We start from the raw sequence: 23496 nt of genomic DNA, 5'->3' as shown, positions 1-23496 counted from the left end.
ATCTCTGATTATTATTCTTTATAATAGCTAAAGAGAAAATAAGGGAGAGTGTTGGTGCAGATCCTGATGCTGGACCAAGCTTGGGTTTTGGTCAGACACAGTTATAGCCACTATCCGCAGATCTACTTCTACAGGGAAAATTATGCTGAAAAAAACAGATAAAGATATGTAAAAGAATGGGGAAACCAAAAGAGAAGAGCCAAGACACTTCTCCTGGCTAGGTACAAAGTTTCACATGGTTATTAAGAACCATTGGCATCAAAACAAAAGTCTTATTGCAACACTCTCAGAGGTTGGATGCAAGGCCCCATTGGGAGGGAACACAACATTTAAAGGACCCTAAACCAATCTGCTTTATTCACTCTAGTTTAGGGAAACCTTAAAACCAGGAAGCAAAGATGATTGTGAGAAACCCAACCACAAATTGTCTGAGCTGGTGTTTGCACAATATAATCAAGATATGGCCTGATGAGGAGGTCTGGATTCCTGGGATTCAAGTGAGTAGTAGCTGGAGTCCAAAAATCATATACATACATATAAGTGGGTAAAGAGGCAGAAAAAAGATGTTTCTGGGACTCTGTGCAATGGGAGCCCCATGCACTAAGAAAATAAATCTATTCTTGAACTCCTAATGGAGGCTACGGTTAGACTGAGGGGATCTAGGAATGTAAGGGTTGATGAAATTAAGGTAATATATTTTGATACAACTGGAGTATTTAAACAGAATGTAAATAAAGTGGTCACATCTCCTCTGCCTTTTATAATACTAAGTAGGGGAAGGTTTCTCCTACTAGTACTAAAAATCATTAGGCACATAAAGACACTATAAGGAAATACTGATTGGGCATGCTAAATGAGAACCAATGAGAATGCTCTAAACCACACAAATTAATTTCAAACAGAAATAAAATAAAATAGAAGCTGGACAAAGTCTTTGTACAATAGCCCTGTGAATGGAACTTTAAAATGTAGTATCCTTTGATACTGCACTTATTTTTCAGGCTACATTACTATAAAAGATACCATTTTGGATCAAGGCATGAGACCTATTGGGTTTTTGAACTATGTGCTATACAACTCTCAGCAGATTGATCACTAAGTAACTTGATAATCAAATGCCTTAACGGGCCCCTATTTTTAATGGAGAAAATGCAGAAATGGCATGCCTGACATGCCATAATGTGCTATACTCATACCTATCAATTCTGTTCTTGTGACTAGAAAGCTATTAAACAGAATTTTTTAAAATGGGTTTTTCAGGGGATTAAAGCAGTAGGTACAACATGGTGGGCCCAAAACTCCCTTAAAAAACAAACTTCCATCCTGAGACAAGGATAGAGGAGGCCTTATGTCACTTTCTAAATTGCATCTACGTGTGATTATGACTCATCTAGAATTAGTCATAAAATTGGAGTACAAAAGATGTACCCTAACTGTACTTCATTAGTACACAATGAATGCCACTGGCACACAATGGTAATAATATGCATGGTGGATTAAACAACACTGGCAGACAAGACAGAAAAGGAATTTAGGGGAGACTGGTGCTGATCTAGACACTGTGGGACAAACTAAATTCACTTTTAATGAGGAGTAACATTCAGAAGAAAAAGACTTATTAACTAGAATGACCAAATCAGAATGAGTTCTCTTTCAGGTCACACTAAGTCATGTAAATCTATGAGCAAAGAGTAATTCCTATGAATTAAAAACACACTTTAAATAATCTTCATTATATTTTACTTTCTCATTTGTATTAGGTTTTAATTCTTTGTATTATTAAGGAGAGATATTAAAAGGCTATATTAACAAACACAAAAAAGTAGCTATCAAAATATATCCTAAAATAATCTAACCTACTTCATTTGAAAAACCTATTTCCAAAATAAATAAATAAATGATATAAAGTAATTATATTAAAATTTCCAAGTTCTTCGAAAATCATAGTTGCTCTGATTAAAGACAAATTATAGTCAGGGCAGAATCCTACCATTCTAAAAAAATTATTTCAATAACTTTATATTTTCTAGTTACATACTTTTGACACTGCCTATTATAATCAAGATTTGTGGTTTTTACTTGAATTTTATTTGTCCATATTTCTCTAAAGTATTACTTTTTATTTATTTATTTAATTTATTTAATTCTTGTTCAAGTACAGTTTCCTGTCTTATATTCCTCTAAAATATTAATAATTATGATTTTAAAGCTGCATATTACAGAATATTAATTTAATAACATTCATAAAATGTTGAACATCAGAGTTGTTTCCCTTTTTCTTCTTTAGTAGGATTATAATTAACATCATTCTGTATGTAACATTATGTATTTCATTTTATTTCTGCAGTCCTGCCATACTTTCTAGCTAGTATAAGTTGTTTGATAAACATGAACTGAAGTGAACACAACTTCTACTTTTCAAGAATTGTTTTGTAAGGATAATTTCCTAGAAGTAGAACTAATGAATCAAAGTATACAAAATCCCTTATGGTTGTTAAAACACAGTATTTTCCCAAATAATGATGTCATTTTATGATGAATGTCAATTTACAAGAAATGAATACAAGGTCCTGGCCAACTTGCTCAGTTGGTTAGAGTGTTGTCCAACATGCCAAGGTTGTGGCTTTAATCCCTGGTCAAGGCACATACAAGAATCAACCACTGAATGCATAAATAGGTAGAATAACAGATTAATGTTTCTCTCTCCCATCCTGTCTCTAAAATAAATTTAAAAAATTTTAAAGTTTAATAAAAAAGAGAAATAAACGAATGCATATTCATACACTGCAGTCTTTCCCAGTATTAGATTATCATTTGAAAATTTTAATACTGTCTATATATAATTTGACCTTCTACAGTGCTTCACCTTGCAGAGAAGTAATAATGCTGACATTAATATTGTAATAATATTGTCCTTGCTACCATTTCATTAATTATACCAAGTATAATACTTATAAAAGTATAATTAATAAAATTAATTACTTTGGTTTTTATACCAAAGTATAAAAACTAATAATTCTAATTCTTGAAACAACTGTAAATATGTTAAAAAACCCTCCTTATTGCAAAGAGTTTTGAATGTAGTATGTCTTCACATTTTAGTGAAATTTGGTTGAGGTCATAATGTAAACCAAGTATGGCAATATAATCGCCAGACGTAAATGCAATTTTGTCCCAAAGACCAGTGAATTCTATTCTACTTTAAGTGAGTTTCTTTCAGAATGGAGAAAAACTAAAAACTACTTTCAGTAGACAAAATAAATTTTAAAGAAACACTTTGATAAAGGTTTACATGTTTATGATCTGATCACAATTCCTGGCCAAACAAGAATAACAAATCTATGAAAAACAAAAGCTGCACTAAGGAGGAGGAAAAGTCTGAGGTTCCTAAAACTCACTACAGATATTTAGATAGATTATTGTAGATTTGCCTATTTAATTGACAATGAGGATGTAAGTTTTCTCCTTCTACCCTGTGACAATTTAAGGAAACACATTTGTATCTAATTAGAATGAGGGCATTTATTATAAGCATTTTTATTATATGTTTTAACTACTTGCCATGTTTAAAATTGGTAACTTTTACCAATTTTAATACTTTTACCACAATTGGCTGTTTATGTTTTCCTGCCCTCTGATCTTAGCATAAAGTAATAGCTAGGAAACTTGTAATAATTCCCAGTAGGGTTCTTTTTCACTATTGGGGGTAAATTCATCACTTTTAAATAAGCAATTAATCACTATCTAAGATGGGCTAAGGCGGTGTGCTAGACTCCTAGGAATGATACAGAAATGACTATGACATAATTCCTGTCCTCAAAGAACTTACAATCTAGCAGGAAAAGACATACAAACAAATAGGACTAATACAGAGCGGAATGTGCTAGTAGTTAAAACAGAGGTACAAACATAGTTCTACAGGAGCACAGGATGGTGGGATTAATTCTGGTTGGGGTGATCTGGAAGATGGGCCAGCAGAAAAGTGGTAGAAAACTCTGCCCCTTAGAAAATGCAGCAGTGTTACAGCCCAGCTGGGTTAGGGTCGAAGCCCCACTCCCCACAGAAGGTTTTCCTAAAGGAGATGGAGCCAGGGCCCTAACCCAGTTAGGTAGGTGATTCGTTGATTTCATTTATGAGTGCCAACACTTTCTTTCCCTGGTGCAAATAAATGTGATTTCACAAATATTTTACTTTATTTAAAAAATAAATAAAATTTAACAATATATTACTTTCATAAAAATATAAGTTACCTAGGCCTCCATAATGAGAATGGCCTCAGGTGGTACCTGATCATACAGGACCAAACAAACAAAATACACACATCACTTCAGCATGTTGCATGTGAGGCGCTCCAATAACTGTTTTGCTACTGATATCCTGTGAAGAAAAATAAAGACACGATGCCAGAGAAATAACCTGTGTATTATGCTATCCCATATTTGGCTCAAGTTTTATTTATCTTTAAATTTAAAAAATGAACTTCAGAATAGGTTAATGGTGTAACAGGCTTTTTTTGGTCTTGTCATTGTTTCAAGAACAAGCAGGTATACTGTCAGTTTCTACTGATTTCTTATAATAAGTAGACAAAGTAATATAACAGAACCAATATGTAATATTTAGTAGGTACCACAAGAGGAGTGCAGCAAGTAGAAAGAGGATAATAAATATAAACATGTGCTTAAATACAAAAGAACAGGAAAGCAAGTATTGCACACAGAATTAAAAACATTAAATTTGTAGAGAAATGAAGAGTACTAGTTCATACAGCATTTCATTCTATTGCCACCTAATATAGATCCCTAAAATTTCTCAAAGTTTGTAGATATTTTGTTTTGCTATATATGAATAGAAAAATTCTGAATTTCAGGAACTTCTGCTTGTATATAGCCTTGAATAAGCCTCATTGAAATGAACAGATAGGGAAATAGAATCTCAGACATGCACTATACATAAATGGACATTTGCAAAGTTTTTATAAATCTTAATGATTGTTTTTAAAAGATTACCAAGTATTCTGATTTTCAATAATTAATTCTATTAATTTATATCATCACTTGAAACAAAGAAAGAAAGAAAACAGGAAGGGAGGAAAACACAACCTGATTGTCTGCATTAGGGAATATATCCCATTATACAGATTTTCTTTAAATATAAACATATAATTCAAAAAGACTTGGTATCATAAAATTAGCTAAGCAAATCACAAAATGAGTATGACATAAGGTTATTGATAATAGCTGTAATATAAAGAAAGTTTGTAACAAATACTAAAAAAATAAAACACTAGCAATTAATTTTTAAAAGCAACAATTGCAAAAAGTATAACTAGCTAATAAATGTGAAAAAAATATTTATCACATTAAAGAAATCCAAATTAAAACAATGAAATAGTACTTTAAAATATCAAATTTGCAGATCTAAAAATGGTGTAATATTCAACTGAATCCTTCATCCTTAAGTTGTAAAAATTCTCCTTTTACATGTTTGTTTGGGTTTTAAAACAAAATGGTATGAAAGCAAGCAATCAATACTTACAGGAAGGAGGTCTGGTCGGGAAAGAGAGATGGGGTGTTAGGTTTAGAGGCGAGACAAAAAAAACTCATACATGAATGGGTACAACAGCAGTAAGTACAGTGTTTAAATAATTAATTATAGAGTACTGAGAGATTTTTAGATTTTTATTATTTTGAAGTTTGTGTGATTCTAAATTTTAGAAGTAGAGATGCAGAGATTTATCACAATATCACAATTACTTATAATCACAAAAATTTAAAAACTATAATATCAAATATTAAGAAGATAGAATATGACATGATCAAATATTATGCAGACATTAAAAGTTATTAGTTATTGCCTGTGAAGAGACATGCATAGCATAAAATATTAAGTAAAAAGAAGTATGATCTAAATTTTTCATGCAGTCTTACTTAAACTATGATTAAAACACAACTGAAATTTGTATCATGTTGTTTTGCTTCATTTATCCATTTTCATATTTATTTACGTATATCTATGATCTTCAGTGTTTTCTATATATAAGATCATAACATCTGAAAACAAATAATTTTACTTCTTTCCAATTTAAATGCATTTTTTCCTTTTTCTTATTTAAATTCTCTAGCTAGAAATTTTAATGCTATCTTAAATAGAATATCATCCTTGTCTTGTTCCCAATCTTAGAGGAAAAGCCTCCAGCCTTTCACTACTTGGTATGATGTTAACAAAGCAGAAGGATAAAAAATCAACACAAAAGTCAGACATATTTTACACTCTAATAACGAGCAATCTAACAATAGCATCAAAAGAAATAAATTAGGAATTAACTATGGAAGTGAAAGACTTACATAGTGAAAACTACAAAATTCTTCTAGAAAAATTTAAAGAAATAAATAAATGAAAAGACATTGTCTGTATTTATGGTTAGAAAGTGTAATATTGTTAACATGTGAATACTATCCAAAGTCATCTACTACAGACTCAATGCAAACCCTATTAACATCCCAACATTTCCTGAAGAAATGAACACATAAGAAATAAAACACATCCCAAAACTAATATGGACTTTCAGGGGACACAAAGTAGCCAAAACAATCTTGAAAAAGAACAAAGTTGGAGGACTCACACTTCCTGTTTTCAAATGTACTATATAAAGCTACAGCAATCAAAACAGTGTGGTACTGGCACAAGGACATTTAGACTAATGAAACAATACAGAGCCCAGGAATAAATTCTTATATATATGTTCAAATATTTTTTTTTAATTTTTATTTATTTATCTTTAGAGGGGAAGGAGAGAGGGAGAGAAACATCAATGTATGGTTGCCTTTAGTGCATCCCCTGCTGGGAGTTGGCCTGCAGGGAACCGGCCTGCAACCCAGGCATGTGCCCTGACTGGGAATCGAACCGAGATCCTCTGGTTCGCAGGCCCACGCTCAATCCACTGAGCTACACCAGCCAGGGCTTCAAATAATTTTTAGCAAGAGTGTCAAGCCAGTCAATGAAGGACAGTCTTTTCTTCAATAAATGGTATTGAGAAAACTGGATATCCACAAAAGCAAAAAAAAAAGAAGCTGGACCGTTGCCTAAAACCATAATCAAAATTAACTATATGAATCAAAGGCCTACACTTAAGACCTAAAAAAATAAAACTCTTAGAAAAAAACATACAACAAAAGCTTCATGACATTCAATTTGGCAATGATTTCTTAAATAAGACATGAAAGGAACAAGTAATAAAAGAAAAATAAACAAATTTGACTTCATGAATATTTTAAATATTTGTATATCAAAAGATACTGTTAATGGAGTAAAAAGGCAACCCACAGAATGTAAGAAAATGTTTGCAGATTTCATCTAATAAGGGATTAATATAGAGAGAACTTCTAAAACTCAGTAACATACAATGAAACAACCCAATTCAAAACTAAGCATAGCACTTGAATAGACATTTCTCCAAAAGAAGAGACACAAATGGCCAATAAGCACATGAAAAGATGCTCCACATCACCAATTATTAGGGAAATGCAAACCAAAACCAGGAGGACATACCATCTCACTCCAATTAGGATGGCTGGTATTAAAACTAAAAATAACAAGTGTTGCTGAGAATATAAAATAGAACTGCTATGAAAAACGGTGTGGAAATTTCTCCAAAAAATTAAAAAACAGAATTAGCATATGATACAGCAATCCACTTCTGGGGTTATACCCAAGAGAAATTAAAGTATGATCTAAAAGATAAATGTACACTGTGTGCACAGCAGAATAGTCAGGAAGTGGAAGCAACGTAAGTGTCCATCAACAAATAGATAAATACAATGCAGTATATACCTACAATGGAATATTATTCAGCCTTTTAAGGGAAGGATATTCTGACGGGCTGCTGGATGAATTTGCAGACATCGTGCTAAGTGAAATAAGCCTGTCACCAAAAGACAAGTACGTACTGAATGAATTCATTTATATGATTTACCTAAAGCAGTCAAACTCAGAGACAGATAAAGTAAAATAGTGGTTGCTAGGGCCTGAGAAGAAGGGGGAATGAGAACAGAGTTTCAGTTTTGCAAGATGGAATAAATTCTATAGATAGATGATTGTATAACAATGTGAATGTACTTAATGTCACTGACCTATGTAGGTAAAATTGATTGAAATGGGAACTTTTATAAGCATATTTTTTCAGTTGACTGTTTTTTAATTTTAATTGTTGTTCAAGTACAGTTTTCTGTCTTTTATTCCCACCCCAGCCCACCCCCTCAGCCCTCCCACCTCCCTCCCATTTCTACCCCTCCTAGTTTTTGTCCATTTGTCCTTTATACCTATAAGCATATTTTAACACATTTAACATTCTTTAAATTCTGTGGTAAAAAACAGAAAGCAGAAAAATGTATTTTATAAAAAATACATCACGGTTCCCAGTCAGGGCACATGCCTGGGTTACAGGCCGGTTCCCTGCAGGCCAACTCCCAGCAGGAGACACACCAAAGGCAACCATACATTGATGTTTCTCTCCCTCTCTCCTTTCCCCTCTAAAGAAAAATAAATAAAATCTTTAAAAAAAATACATCAAAAAAGTTGACTATTTGGTGGTGAAAGTAGAATGATTATGATTTCTACTTTATATCATTTTCCAATGTGTACTTTTGTGTGCATTGTAAAAATTAGTTGAAATTTTAGAAGAGGTTTAATTTTGTTAGGTTAATTTCTTTCAACAGGAAGAAATTTCTAAAATTATGAAAAAAATTATTAAACAGTATTTCCTATAAACATTTTCTCCAAAATAAGTAATTTATGAATATCCATTAGAAAGTCATCTTGATTTTAACTGTCTCTAAGAAAAGGCAAAGGTTTTCTGAAGTTATGTTTTGTCATTAGCTAATCTTAGTTAATGAGGCATACTTTTTGGTATTACTGATGTTACTGCTTCCTGCTTTTAAGTCTTTTCTAGAAAAAATCACATAAATGTCATAATTACAAGTTTTAACCAATTTTTAAGTTAAGATTTATAAAATCAAAAAGCATGTTAGTCAAGGTTTTAAAAACTACATAATTCATAATTCAACATACTAATTCAATAAATAATTTTTAAAACCTATCATGGATAAAATCACCTTTCTTTTGCTAAAGTATTCAAATTATCCTAGCAAAATCATAGCTTATGATTACATTTAAGCTACATTACATTTTTCATCCCTCCACATTACATTTTTCTTTTAAAAATGCCATTAATTAAATTCACTTCATGCCTTCTCTCCTTCCCTGTCTGTCTTTTTTAAACACTTCTCTCCTCATACTTTTAAAACATCAACTAAAAAAGAAACATTATAATTAATATAATTATTAGCAGATAAAAACTATCCTTGTAAACAATTAATTTATGTTTAAAAGCTCTGAAAGTAACTACCCTGGCAATAGTTATATCAAATATCTGAAATAATGTTTCAATGGCTTTCAAAATATTTCTTTCATATTGATGAAGAAAATTATTTAATACAAGCATATACTGTATACCTATTATAAGATAAACACAGCCAGAAAACAGAAATAACAATGGTTAAACAACTGTGGCTTTTTAAAATAGAATTAATATTCTTGTTTAGCTATCATGTTGCTTTTTATAAAACTCTTCAAACTGAAAATTTATTGTAATCTGTTGTGGACCACTCTGCCTGGTTTCAGGAATTGTAACTACCCGTCCCCAGCCACCCCCGCCGATGGCTAAGGATGCGTGAGTGACCTCCGGAATTCAAGCCACAGGAGACAAAGCTTGTCTCTGGTAGCAAATGCTGCCTCAGTTTCATGCTCCCCCAAAACATGGTCGGAAGTCCATGACGGGTAAGTCTCCTCACAGCGGGGAGAAACCTAAGGCAGACTCAATCACTTGGGAGGGAGGCCATCATGGAAGGACTGCAGGTGAGGGGGGGCACCCTGCAACAAACAGTGAGCAATGGACCCTTGCCCCCCAGCTATGTGACATAGCCTGAGTCCCCATGTCCTCTGGGAGAAGCACTTCCTGGCTCTAATCCACTTAAGCCTGAAAACCTGATGGGGAAGGGTGCAGCTACTTGCCTTGCTAGAGTGTGTCCTGGGGAAAATCTGGCATCACAAGGAATTCCTGAAACGCCTGTGAAACCTGCTTTGCTAAGAGTGCTTTCATTCATATGTTAAGGGTCCAAGCAGGAAACCCTAAGTTTCTGTGAACCCCCTTCCTGACAGACACTGACTCAGACTAAGCCCTCAGATTTCTTTGAAATGTCATCTACTGTTTCATCCTTGCCGCCCTGTATTCCTGTGTATTACAACCCAATAAAAGCCCCTGGAGGAAGGGGCTCAAGGCCTTTTTCCTCTGAGTAACTGGCCATCTCTCCTCCCGAAGAAGACCATGTCTTCTTGGTAGTGTTTACTTTCATCCATGGCAGACGAGGGGACTTGTGGGCAAAGTTGCCTCCACAGTAATCTATAATATTTTCTTAAATGAAACATTTCCTGATATGAAGTTACCTATTATTTAAACATATAATTAATTTCACATTAAATTTCACAAACTATCTTTAGAATCCTTTAGTCTAATTTGTTTCCCTAAAGAACAGAATAAACTATTAGTGGACTAAATATCCTAAAAGGGTACTAACAAAAAGACATACAAAGCCTTTGCATTCTCTCTCCCTCTTTTAATATGGCAGCCTCAGCAAAAAAAAAAAAAAAAAAAAAAGAATAAAAAGAAGACTATGTCCCTAAAAGACTTTCTGGCTGAGGATGAAGAGACTGGTAGAGGAAGCACCTGTGTCCCTCAGTCAGCTGGGCACATGAAACAGACAACCTCTGGAAGATGTTTCAACTACTTGTCATAGTAATGATAATGGTGGGTCTAAGGCACCTCTCCAAAGGACTGTTCCACCCTGCCCACTGCTCCACAGGCTGCTCAGGAACCCAATACTAGCAGGAGCTGTTTTCCTATATTGCTACCCTACAAATGCTTTTCTAGAGTACCTGCTATATGAGGTGATAGAAAACTCCATTAAGGAATTCCTTCAGGGATTAATTATCAGACTAGTCTGTTTACCAAGTGAACCCAGCAATCCAGAGAGGTTGAAAAGTTTTGGTTACACTGAGTTTGAGGACCTGGATTCCTTGTTCAATGCCCTGAGCATCAATAAAGAGTCTCTAAGTTACAGAACTTCTAGCAGACATTGCTGGTGAAGCACAGGATAAAGACAAGGATGATGGTTCCTTTGGATGGGTTAGAAACTGAGATTCTGACAAAACAAATTGATGACTACCCACCTAGCAAAAGTGATGACAGCTTTGGAGACAAGGATCAAGATCATTATGATTCAGACCAATAGTGTGATGGATATCAGGATCGTTATTATTATGACCCAAGCCAGAATATGGCGGGATACGGGGGCCAGGATCACTATGATAACAGAGGCAGCAGAGACTATGATACCAGGATAAGCAGTGGTAGAAGAGCATTTGGTAGTGGGTATCAGAGAGATGATGACTATAGGGAAGACAGGGACTGCTATGAAGACAGATAGGACAGACACAAAGATTACTCTTAGGAAGATTATACATATAAAGATAGAGGTCCCCCCACAAAGACCCAAACTGAACCTAAAGCCTTGGAGCACTCCTAAGGAAGATGATTCCTCCTCTGCTAACATTTCTCAGTCTAATGGAGCAGCCTCTATCATCTGGAGAGGGGCAAAACACAGCTGCTAGAGAATGAGAGGTAGAGAAATGGCTATAGAAGGAACAGGAGAAACTGTAGTGTTATAGCTGAATGAGCCAAAATGGAATGGTGGAGTTAAGAGAGACACTCAAGTTGGCAAAAGTAAATAAACTCAGGAACAGGAATGGAACAGTAAGGACAGGAAGGGCAGCATCACAGACTGGAACATCAGCCACAACTGGCAGAAACACACAAAAGAGAGAGTATGAGAAGTCTTTAGAAAATGAAACACTCAATAAGGAGAAAGACTGTAACTTTCCAACTTTTAAGACCCTCAAACATGAACAACCCTTAAAAGTAATTCCAGCTCCTCCACCAAAAGAGAACACAGGTAAAACAAAGTTCTAACCCTCCTACTTGATCTCACAGCTTAGACACACAGCAGCAGTCCCCTACAAGTAGTTAGGGGAAAGTAGTTCCAGCTCAACCATCTGAGAAAGGACCAGCAAGGAAAGCAGATGAAAATAAAATTCACGGGATGAGTACCCCAAAAGGTCAAAGTGGGAACTCCAGCCATGACCCAGGAAATGGTGGGAACAGAGACCACTGGAAGGAGTCAGATGGGAAAGATGTAAAAACGATCAAGACTCCCAATCTGTATCTGAGTAAAAGAAACCTGAAGTAAATCTACCCTCCTTCAGTTCTGCAAGCAAGTATGCTGTTCTCTCAATTGATGGTGATGATAAAAATGAGGGAGAAGATTACATACAACAAACCTCTACCTCCTGTGCTTTCTCTGAGTCTATATCCATTCCAGAACATTCGAGAGCAAATGAAACCTCTATCCAGACAAGACAGAATAAAACTCACCATCTCCTCGAGACCTTTCTTAACTTTATAAAAAATAATTACAAAAATAAGACGACATTCTTTTTGCATGTTGCTGCAGCCTTTAAATTATTAACTGAAGAACTGCCATCATAGCCAACAGGAAAGAAACATGTCTTAACAGAAAAATTGTGTGTTTTCATGATACATACAGTTGCCTGTGTGATTAGTGCCTAGAGTCTTCCATTTAGCAAAAACGGTTAGGACAGTGATGCAGTGTTTGAAATCTGGTTGGGTAGTAGGGCAGACAAGAATAAGAGTGTGAGATTTCTACCTTTAATTCTCATTATCCTGATGTTGCATATGTGAATTCTTAAACATTATCTAAATAAATTCTCCATCTTTGGAAACGTTTTTTAAAAAAGATACAAAGTTGTTTTAACAAAATCAGAGTGTATTTTGAAATTTCTACCAGATATTTCAGACCCTCTTCAGCAGAGAGTCTGAGACCCTATAATCAGCAAGATAAATTTAAACTTACATTCAGTTTTGTTCTTTTAAAACAAACTGAAAATGCTTAATAGAACAGAAAACAATCTTACCAATGCAGGCCAGTACGTCTGTTTGCTCTTTGATCCCTGAGTCTGGCTAGGGTTGTTCCTTCTGGCCCAGATTAAGTGGTATTCCACCAAGAAAGCTGAAAAATCTTCATAAACTCTAACCCACTCTCGTTTATCCCATTCAAGGTCATCAAATTCCACATACACCTATGGAAAAGAAAACATAAAACTCCTTAAGCAATAAAGCGTATAAGCCATGAGGGTGAATTAGGAAAGACTTTAATGAATTCATTATTCAAATTAACATTTTTCTTAAAATCATTATTTGAGTAACCTATCCCTAACCACATTATAACTCCTACTTATCATATAAAATATAAATCATAACTCTATTACAAAAAAGCAGTTTACAAAATGTTGGTAAGTACAGACTGACCAACATACAAATATATACTAAAGAACTGTAGATACAGGTGATTCTAGAAACAGGTCCGAAAATATTTTCTATAAAACACCAAATAGCAAATATTTTAAACTTTGCAAACAACATGGTCTCTGTCAGAACTACACATTTCTGACTTTGTGGTATGAAAAGTCATATACAATATATAAATGAATGAGCTTGAAAATCTATGGATACCAAAAGAATGAAAAACAGAAACATGATCGTTTTAATTGACACAGGAAAAATTTTTGACAAAAATCACTTTCATGATCTTAAAAAAAACTTTAACTAAGAATAGAAGGAAACTACCTCAACATATAGTAAAGGTCATACTGGAAAACCCACAAGTAACATCATACTCAATGATGAAAGACTGAAAGCTTTTCCTCTACACTAGGAAAAAGAATGTTAATTTGGAAAGCCAAAGCTAATAACTCTTTTATAACTCATTCAATCATCCTATCCCTTCTTGCCCCCCACTTTTATCCCTTTTTATTCATTTTCTAAAATTATCTTTCACAGAGCTGTCTTACCTACTAGGTTATGAGTTACATCAATAACAGTGTTGTTCTTACTTATCTTTTTCTTCCACCCATCCTTTGCTCCCTTATACCTGAAGTGTTTCAGTTTCGGTTTATTTAAACCCTGTTTGTTCTCTGGCCTCTCGAGTTCTTCAGGATGTATTTAACCCCCCTCCCCCGCCCTTTAACTCAAACATGGCTTTCAACTCCTAGTAGCAAGTTATTTTTCACACAGTTTATATCATCATATGATAAAATATTGCCCTGTATTCTTCAGATATAATGAGAATATCTTCAAATTTAGATGCAAATTCACCAAGGGTAGGGCAGAGCTGTTACAGTTTTCAAAACACTGTTAACAGCTACATACATACAAATTGCTTAATAAATATTATTTATCTTCTGACTCCTACTACCGTGGACTTTTAAACAAAACTAGTAAAAGGTATGTAAAAGAAACTAGTAAAAGATATGTTTGATTTTGAGGTCTTTGTGCTGCTATTTTTTAGGAAGCTAGTTAGATGTGCTTATCTACTGGAAGTGGTAAAGGGAGGAATACACTGTTCAAGGAGAAAACATCTATTCCTAGTTATCCACACAAAGTCATAGCAGGAGCCCAAGTCAAGGAACATTACTGCTGGCTTCCTACAAAAATGCATCATTAGGGGTTGAGAAGAGGTTTATCTGGTGTTATACAAAGGTTTCAAACTACTGGATTGGTCAAAAAGTTCATTTGTTTTTTCCACAGGATGGCTATAGTAGTGCTTAATTGTCTTTAACTTCATTTAAAATAACTGTTAGATTGTACTGTGACAGTTGGCATGTAAGTGCATTTTAAAAAAGCTTATCAAAATTGGTGAATTTTTGTGAGCATTTTAGTATCGACAATACAAGAATACACAGAACATTTTTGCATGTTATGCTTTAGCATTTCAAAAAAATAAAAACAAAACTGAAACATAGAAAACAATTTGTGTAGTGTATGGAGATGGTGCTATGACTGACTGAACATGTCAAAAGTGGTTTGCGAAGTTTTGTCGTGGAGATTTCTCACTGGATGATGCTCAACAGTCAGGCAGACCAGCTGAAATTGATAGCAATCAAATATAGACATTAACTGAGAACAATCAACATTATACCATAAAGGAGATAGCTGACATACTCAAAATACCCAAATCAATAAATTTATTTGTCAAGGTGAAAAATGTTTTTTATTTTACAGAAAATAACTAAATAAACTTTTTGGCCAACCCAATATACCAATTTCTCCAATACTTAAAATTTTATAAGATTCTCCAAAACAGCCTGGTACTGACATAAGAACAGACACATAGACCAATGGAACAGAACAGAGAGCCCAGAAATAAACCCAAGTCTCCATGGCCAATTAATATTTGACAAAGAGGGAAGAAGCATAAAATGGAGTAAAAATAGCCTCTTCAACAAATGGTGTTGAAAGAACTGAACAGCTACATGCAAAAAAATGAAACTTGATTACCAATTTACACCATACACAAAAATAAATTCAAGGTGGATAAAAGACTTAAATATAAGTCGTGATACCAAAGAAGTTGTAGAGGAAAACATAGGCAAGGAATCTCAGACATTCCATGCAGCAATATTTTCACTGATATATTCCCTTGAGCAAGTGACATAAAGGAAAGAATAAACAAATCAGACTTCATCAAAATAAAAAAGTTTCTGCATGGCTAAAGAAAACAACATTGAAATGAAAGGGAACTAACTATATGGGAAAACATGTTTGCCAATGATACCTCAGACAAGGGTTTGATCTCCAAAATATACAAAGAACTCACATGACTCCATTCCAGGCAGACAGACAACCCAATTAAAAAATGGGCAAAAGACTTGAACAGACACTTCTCTAAGGAGGACATACAGAGGGTCCAGAGACATATGAAAGAATGCTCAGCATCGCTAGCCATCAGAGAGATGCAAATTAAAACCACAGTGAGATACCACTTCACACTGTTGAGAATGGCCAGCATAAAAAAAGCAACAAACAAGTGTTGCAGAGGATGTGGAGAAAAGGGAACCCTAGTGCACTGTTGGTGGGAATGCAGACTGGTGCAGCCACTGTGGAAAACAGCATAGAATTTCCTCAGAAAACTAAAAATGGAACTGCCTTTTGACCCAGCAATTCCACTGCTGGGGTTATATCCTAAGAACTCTGAAACACCAAGTCAAAAGAACCTATGCACCCCAATGTTCATTAGCAGCACAATTTACAATAGCCAAGAGCTGGAAGCAATCTAAATGCCAACCAGTAAATGAATAGATAAAAAAATCTATGGTACATTTATACAATGGAATGATATGTAGCAGAAAGAAAGAAGGAGCTCCTACCCTTTGCAACAGCATGGATAAAACTGGAGAGCATTATGCTAAGTGAAATAAGTGAGGCGGTGAGGGATAAATACTGTATGATCTCACCCTTTAAGTAGAACCTAATCAACAAAACAAACAAGCAAGCAAAATATAGCCAGAGACAATGAAATTAAGAACAATGTGACAGTAACCAGAGGGGAGGGAATAATGGGGGATAAGGGTTTTCAGGAACAAGTATAAAGACACATGGAGAAAACGTGGCGTGGGCGGGGGGGTGGGGGTGGTGAAAGCTGGAGAGGGAGGTAGGGATGGCTGGGGTGAGAGGAAAGTGGTGGAGGAGTAAATGCAAACAACTGTACTTGAACAACAATAAAATAACTTTTAAAAATTTTATAAGATTCTCATATTTGATTATTAAGTTGTAGTATAAATAGGCTTTTGGAAACTCTAGAAAACTGAAGCAGAGACAGTGTTTGGGAAAACCCAAGCACTATCTGTGCTGTGTCCTCACAAACAAGTATAATACAGCCTACTGACAAAATATTTTAGTCAAGAACCTAGAAAAACAAGGTTTGTAAACCTTTCCCTACCCTAAAGGACATAAATTCAAAGTAAAGTCTTCTAATAGCAAAGACCTTGACATAAAAGCAAAAAATAAACTACTGAAACTCATCCCTTATCCTCCATGCTGCTTATGCTGGCTCCCTCTCACATCCCATGGGAAGGATGCATACGGTCCAGGTTGAACACCTGTTTACCCAGAAAACACTGACTTCAAGGAGACTTCCCACTTTTATAGTCAAGTAAAAGCTAGTCTTTGTTGGAGGAAGCTATTACCTCAGCCCTCATTGCTGCTCACTACAAACAAAACTCTGAGAAATACCCTAGGTAAAGAACAGTCAGGGTTTTGCATTCTTGTCATACTAAACAAGAATATGCAGGGATACTTGGTGTCTTGTGTTGGATTCCCTATACCAACACAGATAAGATTTTTTATCTTGGCTAACTGAATCAGTAAATAATCTAGCCTTACAGTGTATGGGTATTTATGTGGTGTAAAGTTTAAGAAGGTATAGCTTCTTTCCTGCAAACTACATAAAATATTTAACATACTATTTTTTTGTTTAATTATGTACTACTTTATATTAGCCCCCTTATCATTCACCTCTGTTGGGTCCTTGTGTCTGCTTACTTCCCTATCTTACTAAAATACAAAGTCTGTCCAGAAAAAGTTCAGCCATGGTTAATATAATGAGAACGGTTTGCTCAACATCAATATAACCTGGTGGCCAATGAGGGTGAACTGGAATGTGCGCTTGTGAACAATGATGAATTCACTGTACTAGCCAGTGGAGGTGGTAGATGCCATTGTGTAAGCGTGTGTACTTTGCAGCTGTCACATACAAAATGACCAAGCAAGTAGAGCAATGAAAATGTATCAAATTTTGCATTAACCTTGAACATTTCTCCACTGAAACTATTCGGATAATTCAGACAGCTGTAGCTATGGGCAACTGGTGATTGGCAGCTTCATCACGACAATGCACCTGCTTATGCATCGCATTTCATGCAGTTTTTTAATGAAATATCAAACCACTCAGATGACTCAGCCCCTCTACAGACAGTTCAGATTTGGTGCCCTGCAATTTCTGCCTTTTCTCAAAACTAAAATCACCTTTGAAAGGAAAGAGATTTCAGACCATCAATGAGATTCAGAAAACACAACAGCTGATGGTGACTAGGAGAACTGTGTGAGGTCCCAATGTGCTTACTTTGAAGGGGACTGAGGCATCATTGTACTATGTACAATGTTTCTTGTATCTCATATCTTCTTCAATTAATGCCTCTATTTTTCATATTACATGCCTGGATACCTTCTGAAAAACCTCATATGCATTTTCATGGTCACTGAAGCCTTATGTATGATAGACAAACTACTGAATAAACCCAAGTATCCAACAACAGAGAAGTGGATAAAAAAGCTGTGGTACAGGCTCTGGCCTGATAGCTCAACTGGTTGGAGTGTTGTCCCGATACACCAAGGTTGCAGGTTGGATCTCCAGTCAGGGCACATACAAGAGTCAACCAATGAATTCATAAATAAGTGGAAGAACAACTTGATGTTATTTTTTCTCTCTCTTTCTAAAATCAGTATTTTTTTAAAAAGCTATGGTACATACATTCAATGAAATATTACTCAGCCTTAAAAAAAAGAGCAATATCTTACCATTTGCAACAGGATAGATGGACCTAGAGGGTATTATGCTAAGTGAAGTAACTCGGTCAGAGAAAGGCAAATTCCATATGATTCCATTTATATGTAGACTCCAAAGAATAATATAAACGAACAAATAAAACAGAAATAGACTCACAGATACAGAGAACAGATTGATGCTTGTCAGTGGGGAAGGGAGTTGGGGTACTGGGTTAAAAATATTAAAGGACTTTAAGATGCACAGATTGCTACTTATAAAATAGTAATGGGGATGTAAAGTACATCATAGGAAATACAGTCAACACTATTATAATCACTATGTATCATGCCAGGTGAGTACTGAAAATATCAGAGGGAACACTTTATAAAGCAGTGGTCCCCAACCTTTTTGGCACCAGGGACCACTGGCTCACATGCTGTTCACCTCCTGCTGTGTGGCCCAGTGCCTAACAGGCCACGAACCAGTAACCCGTCCGTGGCCGGGGCTTGGGAACCCCTGCTGTAAAGTATATGATTACCTGACAACTATGTTGTACACCTGAAACTAATGCAAAATAATGTTAAATATAAACTGTAATTGAAAAAAACTTTTTAAGGAAAAAAAGAGGACAGATGATACATGTGATCCCTCCATGGGTATAACCTAGGCTTTATAATTCATAGAACAGAGTCACAGAAAAGGATTTGATTAACTACTTATATTTCTGGGGCACTGAAATTATTTGATTGTAGCAATCATTCTGAAATGCAAAGAGAAAACAAAATACTGTTTCTCTGTACTAAGTTATTCATGGTTTTAATATAGAATAAGTGAGACTCAAAGTTTTCTAAACTTATTAGTCAGTGACTTTTCACCTTTTTTATACTTCTGCCTACCTGGATCTAATCATCTCCGAGAACTGCTCCATATCATAATTTTTTAATAATCTATTCTAATTCTGTTCCTGCTTTATTTACCTTGAATATTCCATTTTCAATATCCACCAACCATTCATCATTCAGCAAATACTGATTAAGGATACATCTCTGTGTACTGCAGTCATTTCCCCGTTTACAACTCATTCTGAATCTTACACAGTCTCTCATCAGAACTCTAAACTTCCTGGTTTCAAGATGTATTTCAGAGGTCTTCTAAAAAAGACAGGAAAGAAGGAAGGGAGGCAAAGAGAGGGGGAGGGGAAAAAGAAAATTCTATCACTTGTACTGAGTCAAAAGTCTCTCCTCCTATTGTCCTCAATTTACTTCAGTCTCTATCAAATACACTTAGTAGCCTAAATTGAGATTATTCACATCCTTAACTAAATTATGTCAGTTAATGATACTGATTCAATTTAAAAAATAAGAAATGAAGAGAACTGACATGGTCTCAGGCAGTGGGTAAATAGATTCACTACTATAACTCCTTTTCAGTAGTGTCTAAAAAGTATATATTACTATTAAGACTTTACCTTACTTCAACTATAAAAGCTAGTTCCCTCTTGCAGATAAAAATATGAATTATAAAATGAGAGAAAAATATAAGAAACACCATCTCAAAAAATATACAATGTGCATTTTTGAGACCGTATGTTCTTTATGACTAAATATACTTATATCTTTAAGGGAAGTCAATCATGAACATAATAAACATCTTACTATTAGGGTGGACCAGTGATCCAGTTCAGCAGAGACTGATCTCTGACTGAAGGAGTTAAGCAGCAGATCCCAGAAAGCTGCCTTGATTTCTGCAGTCTTGGATGAAAAGAGCATACATAATGCTGCATGCTCCTGGTCCTACTCCAAACAGTTATCAGTATTTTAAGGCAAAAAGTGGAGAGCATAAGAGGAAATATATCAAAGTATGTTTAGGACATGTATGTAAAAATGAAAAAAAAACTGATTAAAGAAACTGTAAGGTCTAAATAAATGAACAGAGGTATTATGCTTATGAATCAAAAGACTCAATATTGTTAAGAAGTAAATTCTTTCTAAAACTGTTCTATAGACTCAATGCAATTCCCTTCAAAACCCCAGCAGGATTTCTATACACCCTGTAAAATTTACATGGGAAAGGAAGGGATGGAGAACAATTGTGAAAAAGAAGAAAACAGTTGGATAACTCACACTGTTTGTTTTCAAGCCTCAAAATAAAACTATAATAATCAAGAGAGTGTAGTACTGGAAAAAAAGACACAGAACTGATAACTGATTTTCAAAAAATGTACAAATGCAATTCAAAGGAGATGGCCTTTCTATTGAATGTTGGGATAATTAGACATCCATGTGCCAGAAAAAGAAAAACCAAAATAGAACTTCTACCCACACTTCAGACCACATACAAATACTAAACCCAGGAAGGCTATATACTAAAACACTAAAGGTGAAACATTTTGAAGAAAAAAAAATCTTTGGGACTTTGGGGTAGTCAAAGAATTCTTAGAAATGACTTCAAAAGCACAAATCATAAAAGAAAAAATGTAATAAAGTAGATGGCATTAAAACTTAAAATTTATTGTTCTGTGACAAACAATGTTGAGAAAATAACAAAAGCTGCAAACTGGAAGAAAACAAAATGTATATCTAAAATGTAAAAAAAAACCTTCTAAAACTCAACAAAAAAACCTGAAACCAATTAAAAAATATGGAAAAGATGTGAACAGATATTTCACTAAACAAGATATGAACACAGAAAATAAGGACATAAAGCAGCACTCAAAATCATTAGTCATTAGAAAAATGAAAATTAAAACCACAAGGAAATACGTACCTACATACCTAACAGAATGGCTGAGTATTCAGCCATGTGAGATAAAAACTTGTATTTCTGAAAAACATCTGTATACAAATGTTTATGAAAGTTTTATTTTTAATTGACAGAAGCCAGAAACAACACAATGGGGAATGGATAAACACACTATGGTATTTTCATGAAGTGAAATACTGCTCATCAATAAGGAATAAACTATTAATACATACAATAATATAATCAATCTCAATTGCTTTAGGATAGTTGTCTGATTCAAAAGGCTACATAATGTATGATTTTATTCACATAACATTCACGAAAGGACAAAACAAGCAGGACTGAGAACTGATTCTTGGTTATGCAGGATTACAGAGGGGTAGATGGAAGGATTTGAAGGTTTGACTTCAAAGAAGCTGTAGCAAAAGAAAATTTTGTGGGGGGTGATCGAGCTGTTCTGTGTGTTGACTGTGGTAATGGTTAAGTAACTATACATTCGTCTTAACTCACAGAACTGTTCATGCCTCCCAAAATAAATGTTATCCTAACTAAAGAATATCAAGCTGTGGATAGAGAATTTAACTGAAAACGTAAAGGAGGAAGAATGAACATCATGAATAACCATGCTACTCCCTTCTTCTAAATGCAGTATTATACATATTGGGATTATACTATAAAGGGTCATATGCCTTTTGGGATCAAGGACTTAAGAAGATGGCAATCTCAAAGGCTATATCCTAATATGCAGGTGGACCAAAAATTTTTTGCAATTATACCACATTATCATGGCATAGGTTGATCCTAGGATCCTTTACCGTTGAGAAAAAAGAACCCTGGTTAGTGAGACTCTGACATACCCACTTCCACTCTTTCTTTTGTGCTGAAAAGGTAAATATGGGAGTAGAGATGGGGATGAGGAAAGCACTGTGGGGAACACTGACAACTAAACTAACTTTCTCTCTCTCTCTCTCTCTCCCCACCCCTCAAAATCATATAACTGGTAATGTAGTAATTTCTGTGGGAAGAGAGGGCACCAACAGAAGAGCATGTCCTAAAACGAAAAGGACATAGATCTTGGGTTCCAGAAAGTTTAGGATATGGAACCTTATTTATACACTTGCAAATGTTTGGTTTACAAAGAGCTCTTAGAGAGAACATCCCAAGTTTAAAGAAGAAAAATTAATAAGCACAAGTGGGCACTGGAGCACCATATTGGGTATGACCAGTGATTCCCCTAGGGACTTTCCCCAGGTTCAAGGTAGGATGGGGGAGGAAGCAACAGTTGACATACACTGTATCTTAGTTTCACAGAAATTTCTTTCACTCGAAGAAGGATTTTACAAGACTGAGTAAGTCTTATAAATCAAACTCATAGAATAAGTTTTTCCATCTAACAAACCCTATTAATAGAAAATGTTTCATTCTCAATTCTTATCAGGTGAACAAAAATGCTTGAATTTAATAAATGACCACAAAGTCCTTCAAGTGAAAATTTACCATTATTGACTAACATCACCTTTCAATAAATAGCTCTTCATTACAAGAGAGTGAAAGCTAAAAATACTTAAAATTCATAAATACTTCTTCAATGATTTACTATGGTAGGTCACTTACTCTGATTTTGGATATATGAAAAGCTATTTTGAGAACATAATTACTCTTTTTTTCCATACTGAACTTTCCCTTATAGAGACAAGAACATAATGGATTCCCATGTGCCCATTTTCCAGCTTCAGCAATTTTCACCTCATGGCAAATCTTGTTTTAACTAAAAAATTACTCTGCAAAATTATGTATTATCAGCCAACACTCAAGTTCCTAACAACGGTCTTTTTTTTCTTTTAGGTTTGTTAAAATTATGATCCAAATAAGTTCCACATTTTGCAACTGGCTGACACGACTCTTACATTTCTCTTTATCTGCTGATTCTACACTTTCTCTTTTCCTTTTGCATATTTCTGTTAAAGAAATCAACTGTATTCAAAGTAAAAAAAAAGCAAGGACCTAAAACCAAGATTACTCTACCTAGCAAAGCTATCATTTAATATTGAAGGACATATAAAGAGCTTCCTAGATAAGAAAAAGCTGAAGAAATGATCATGGGTCTTCTTTAAGAAGAAAAAAAATAGATAATTGGTCTTAAGAAGAAAAATTTAAAATGAATAATAAATTAGCAACAAAT

General features: G+C 34.7%; 1 protein-coding gene and 1 pseudogene across 3 annotated transcripts in view; one reads left to right on the top strand and one right to left on the bottom strand.

Annotated features, from left to right (window-relative positions):
- The window catches only part of JMJD1C (jumonji domain containing 1C), a 242047-nt gene that overhangs the window by 163649 nt on the left and 54902 nt on the right, over positions 1-23496 (bottom strand). For all 3 annotated transcript variants that reach the window (XM_037062686.1, XM_037062682.1, XM_037062681.1), the window contains exon 2: positions 13105-13269. In XM_037062686.1, the coding sequence (XP_036918581.1) occupies positions 13105-13269 (165 nt within the window). The remainder of the gene's footprint in view (positions 1-13104; positions 13270-23496) is intronic.
- LOC118998457 (eukaryotic translation initiation factor 4B-like) lies at positions 9898-13074 on the top strand (annotated as a pseudogene).

This window comes from Sturnira hondurensis, unplaced genomic scaffold (assembly GCF_014824575.4).
Source record: "Sturnira hondurensis isolate 20B ecotype Veracruz unplaced genomic scaffold, ASM1482457v3 Scaffold0014302, whole genome shotgun sequence".
Classification (NCBI taxonomy): domain Eukaryota; kingdom Metazoa; phylum Chordata; class Mammalia; order Chiroptera; family Phyllostomidae; genus Sturnira; species Sturnira hondurensis.
The sequence above is the reverse complement of the archived record's forward strand: the minus strand, read 5'-3'. Positions and strand labels throughout refer to the sequence as shown.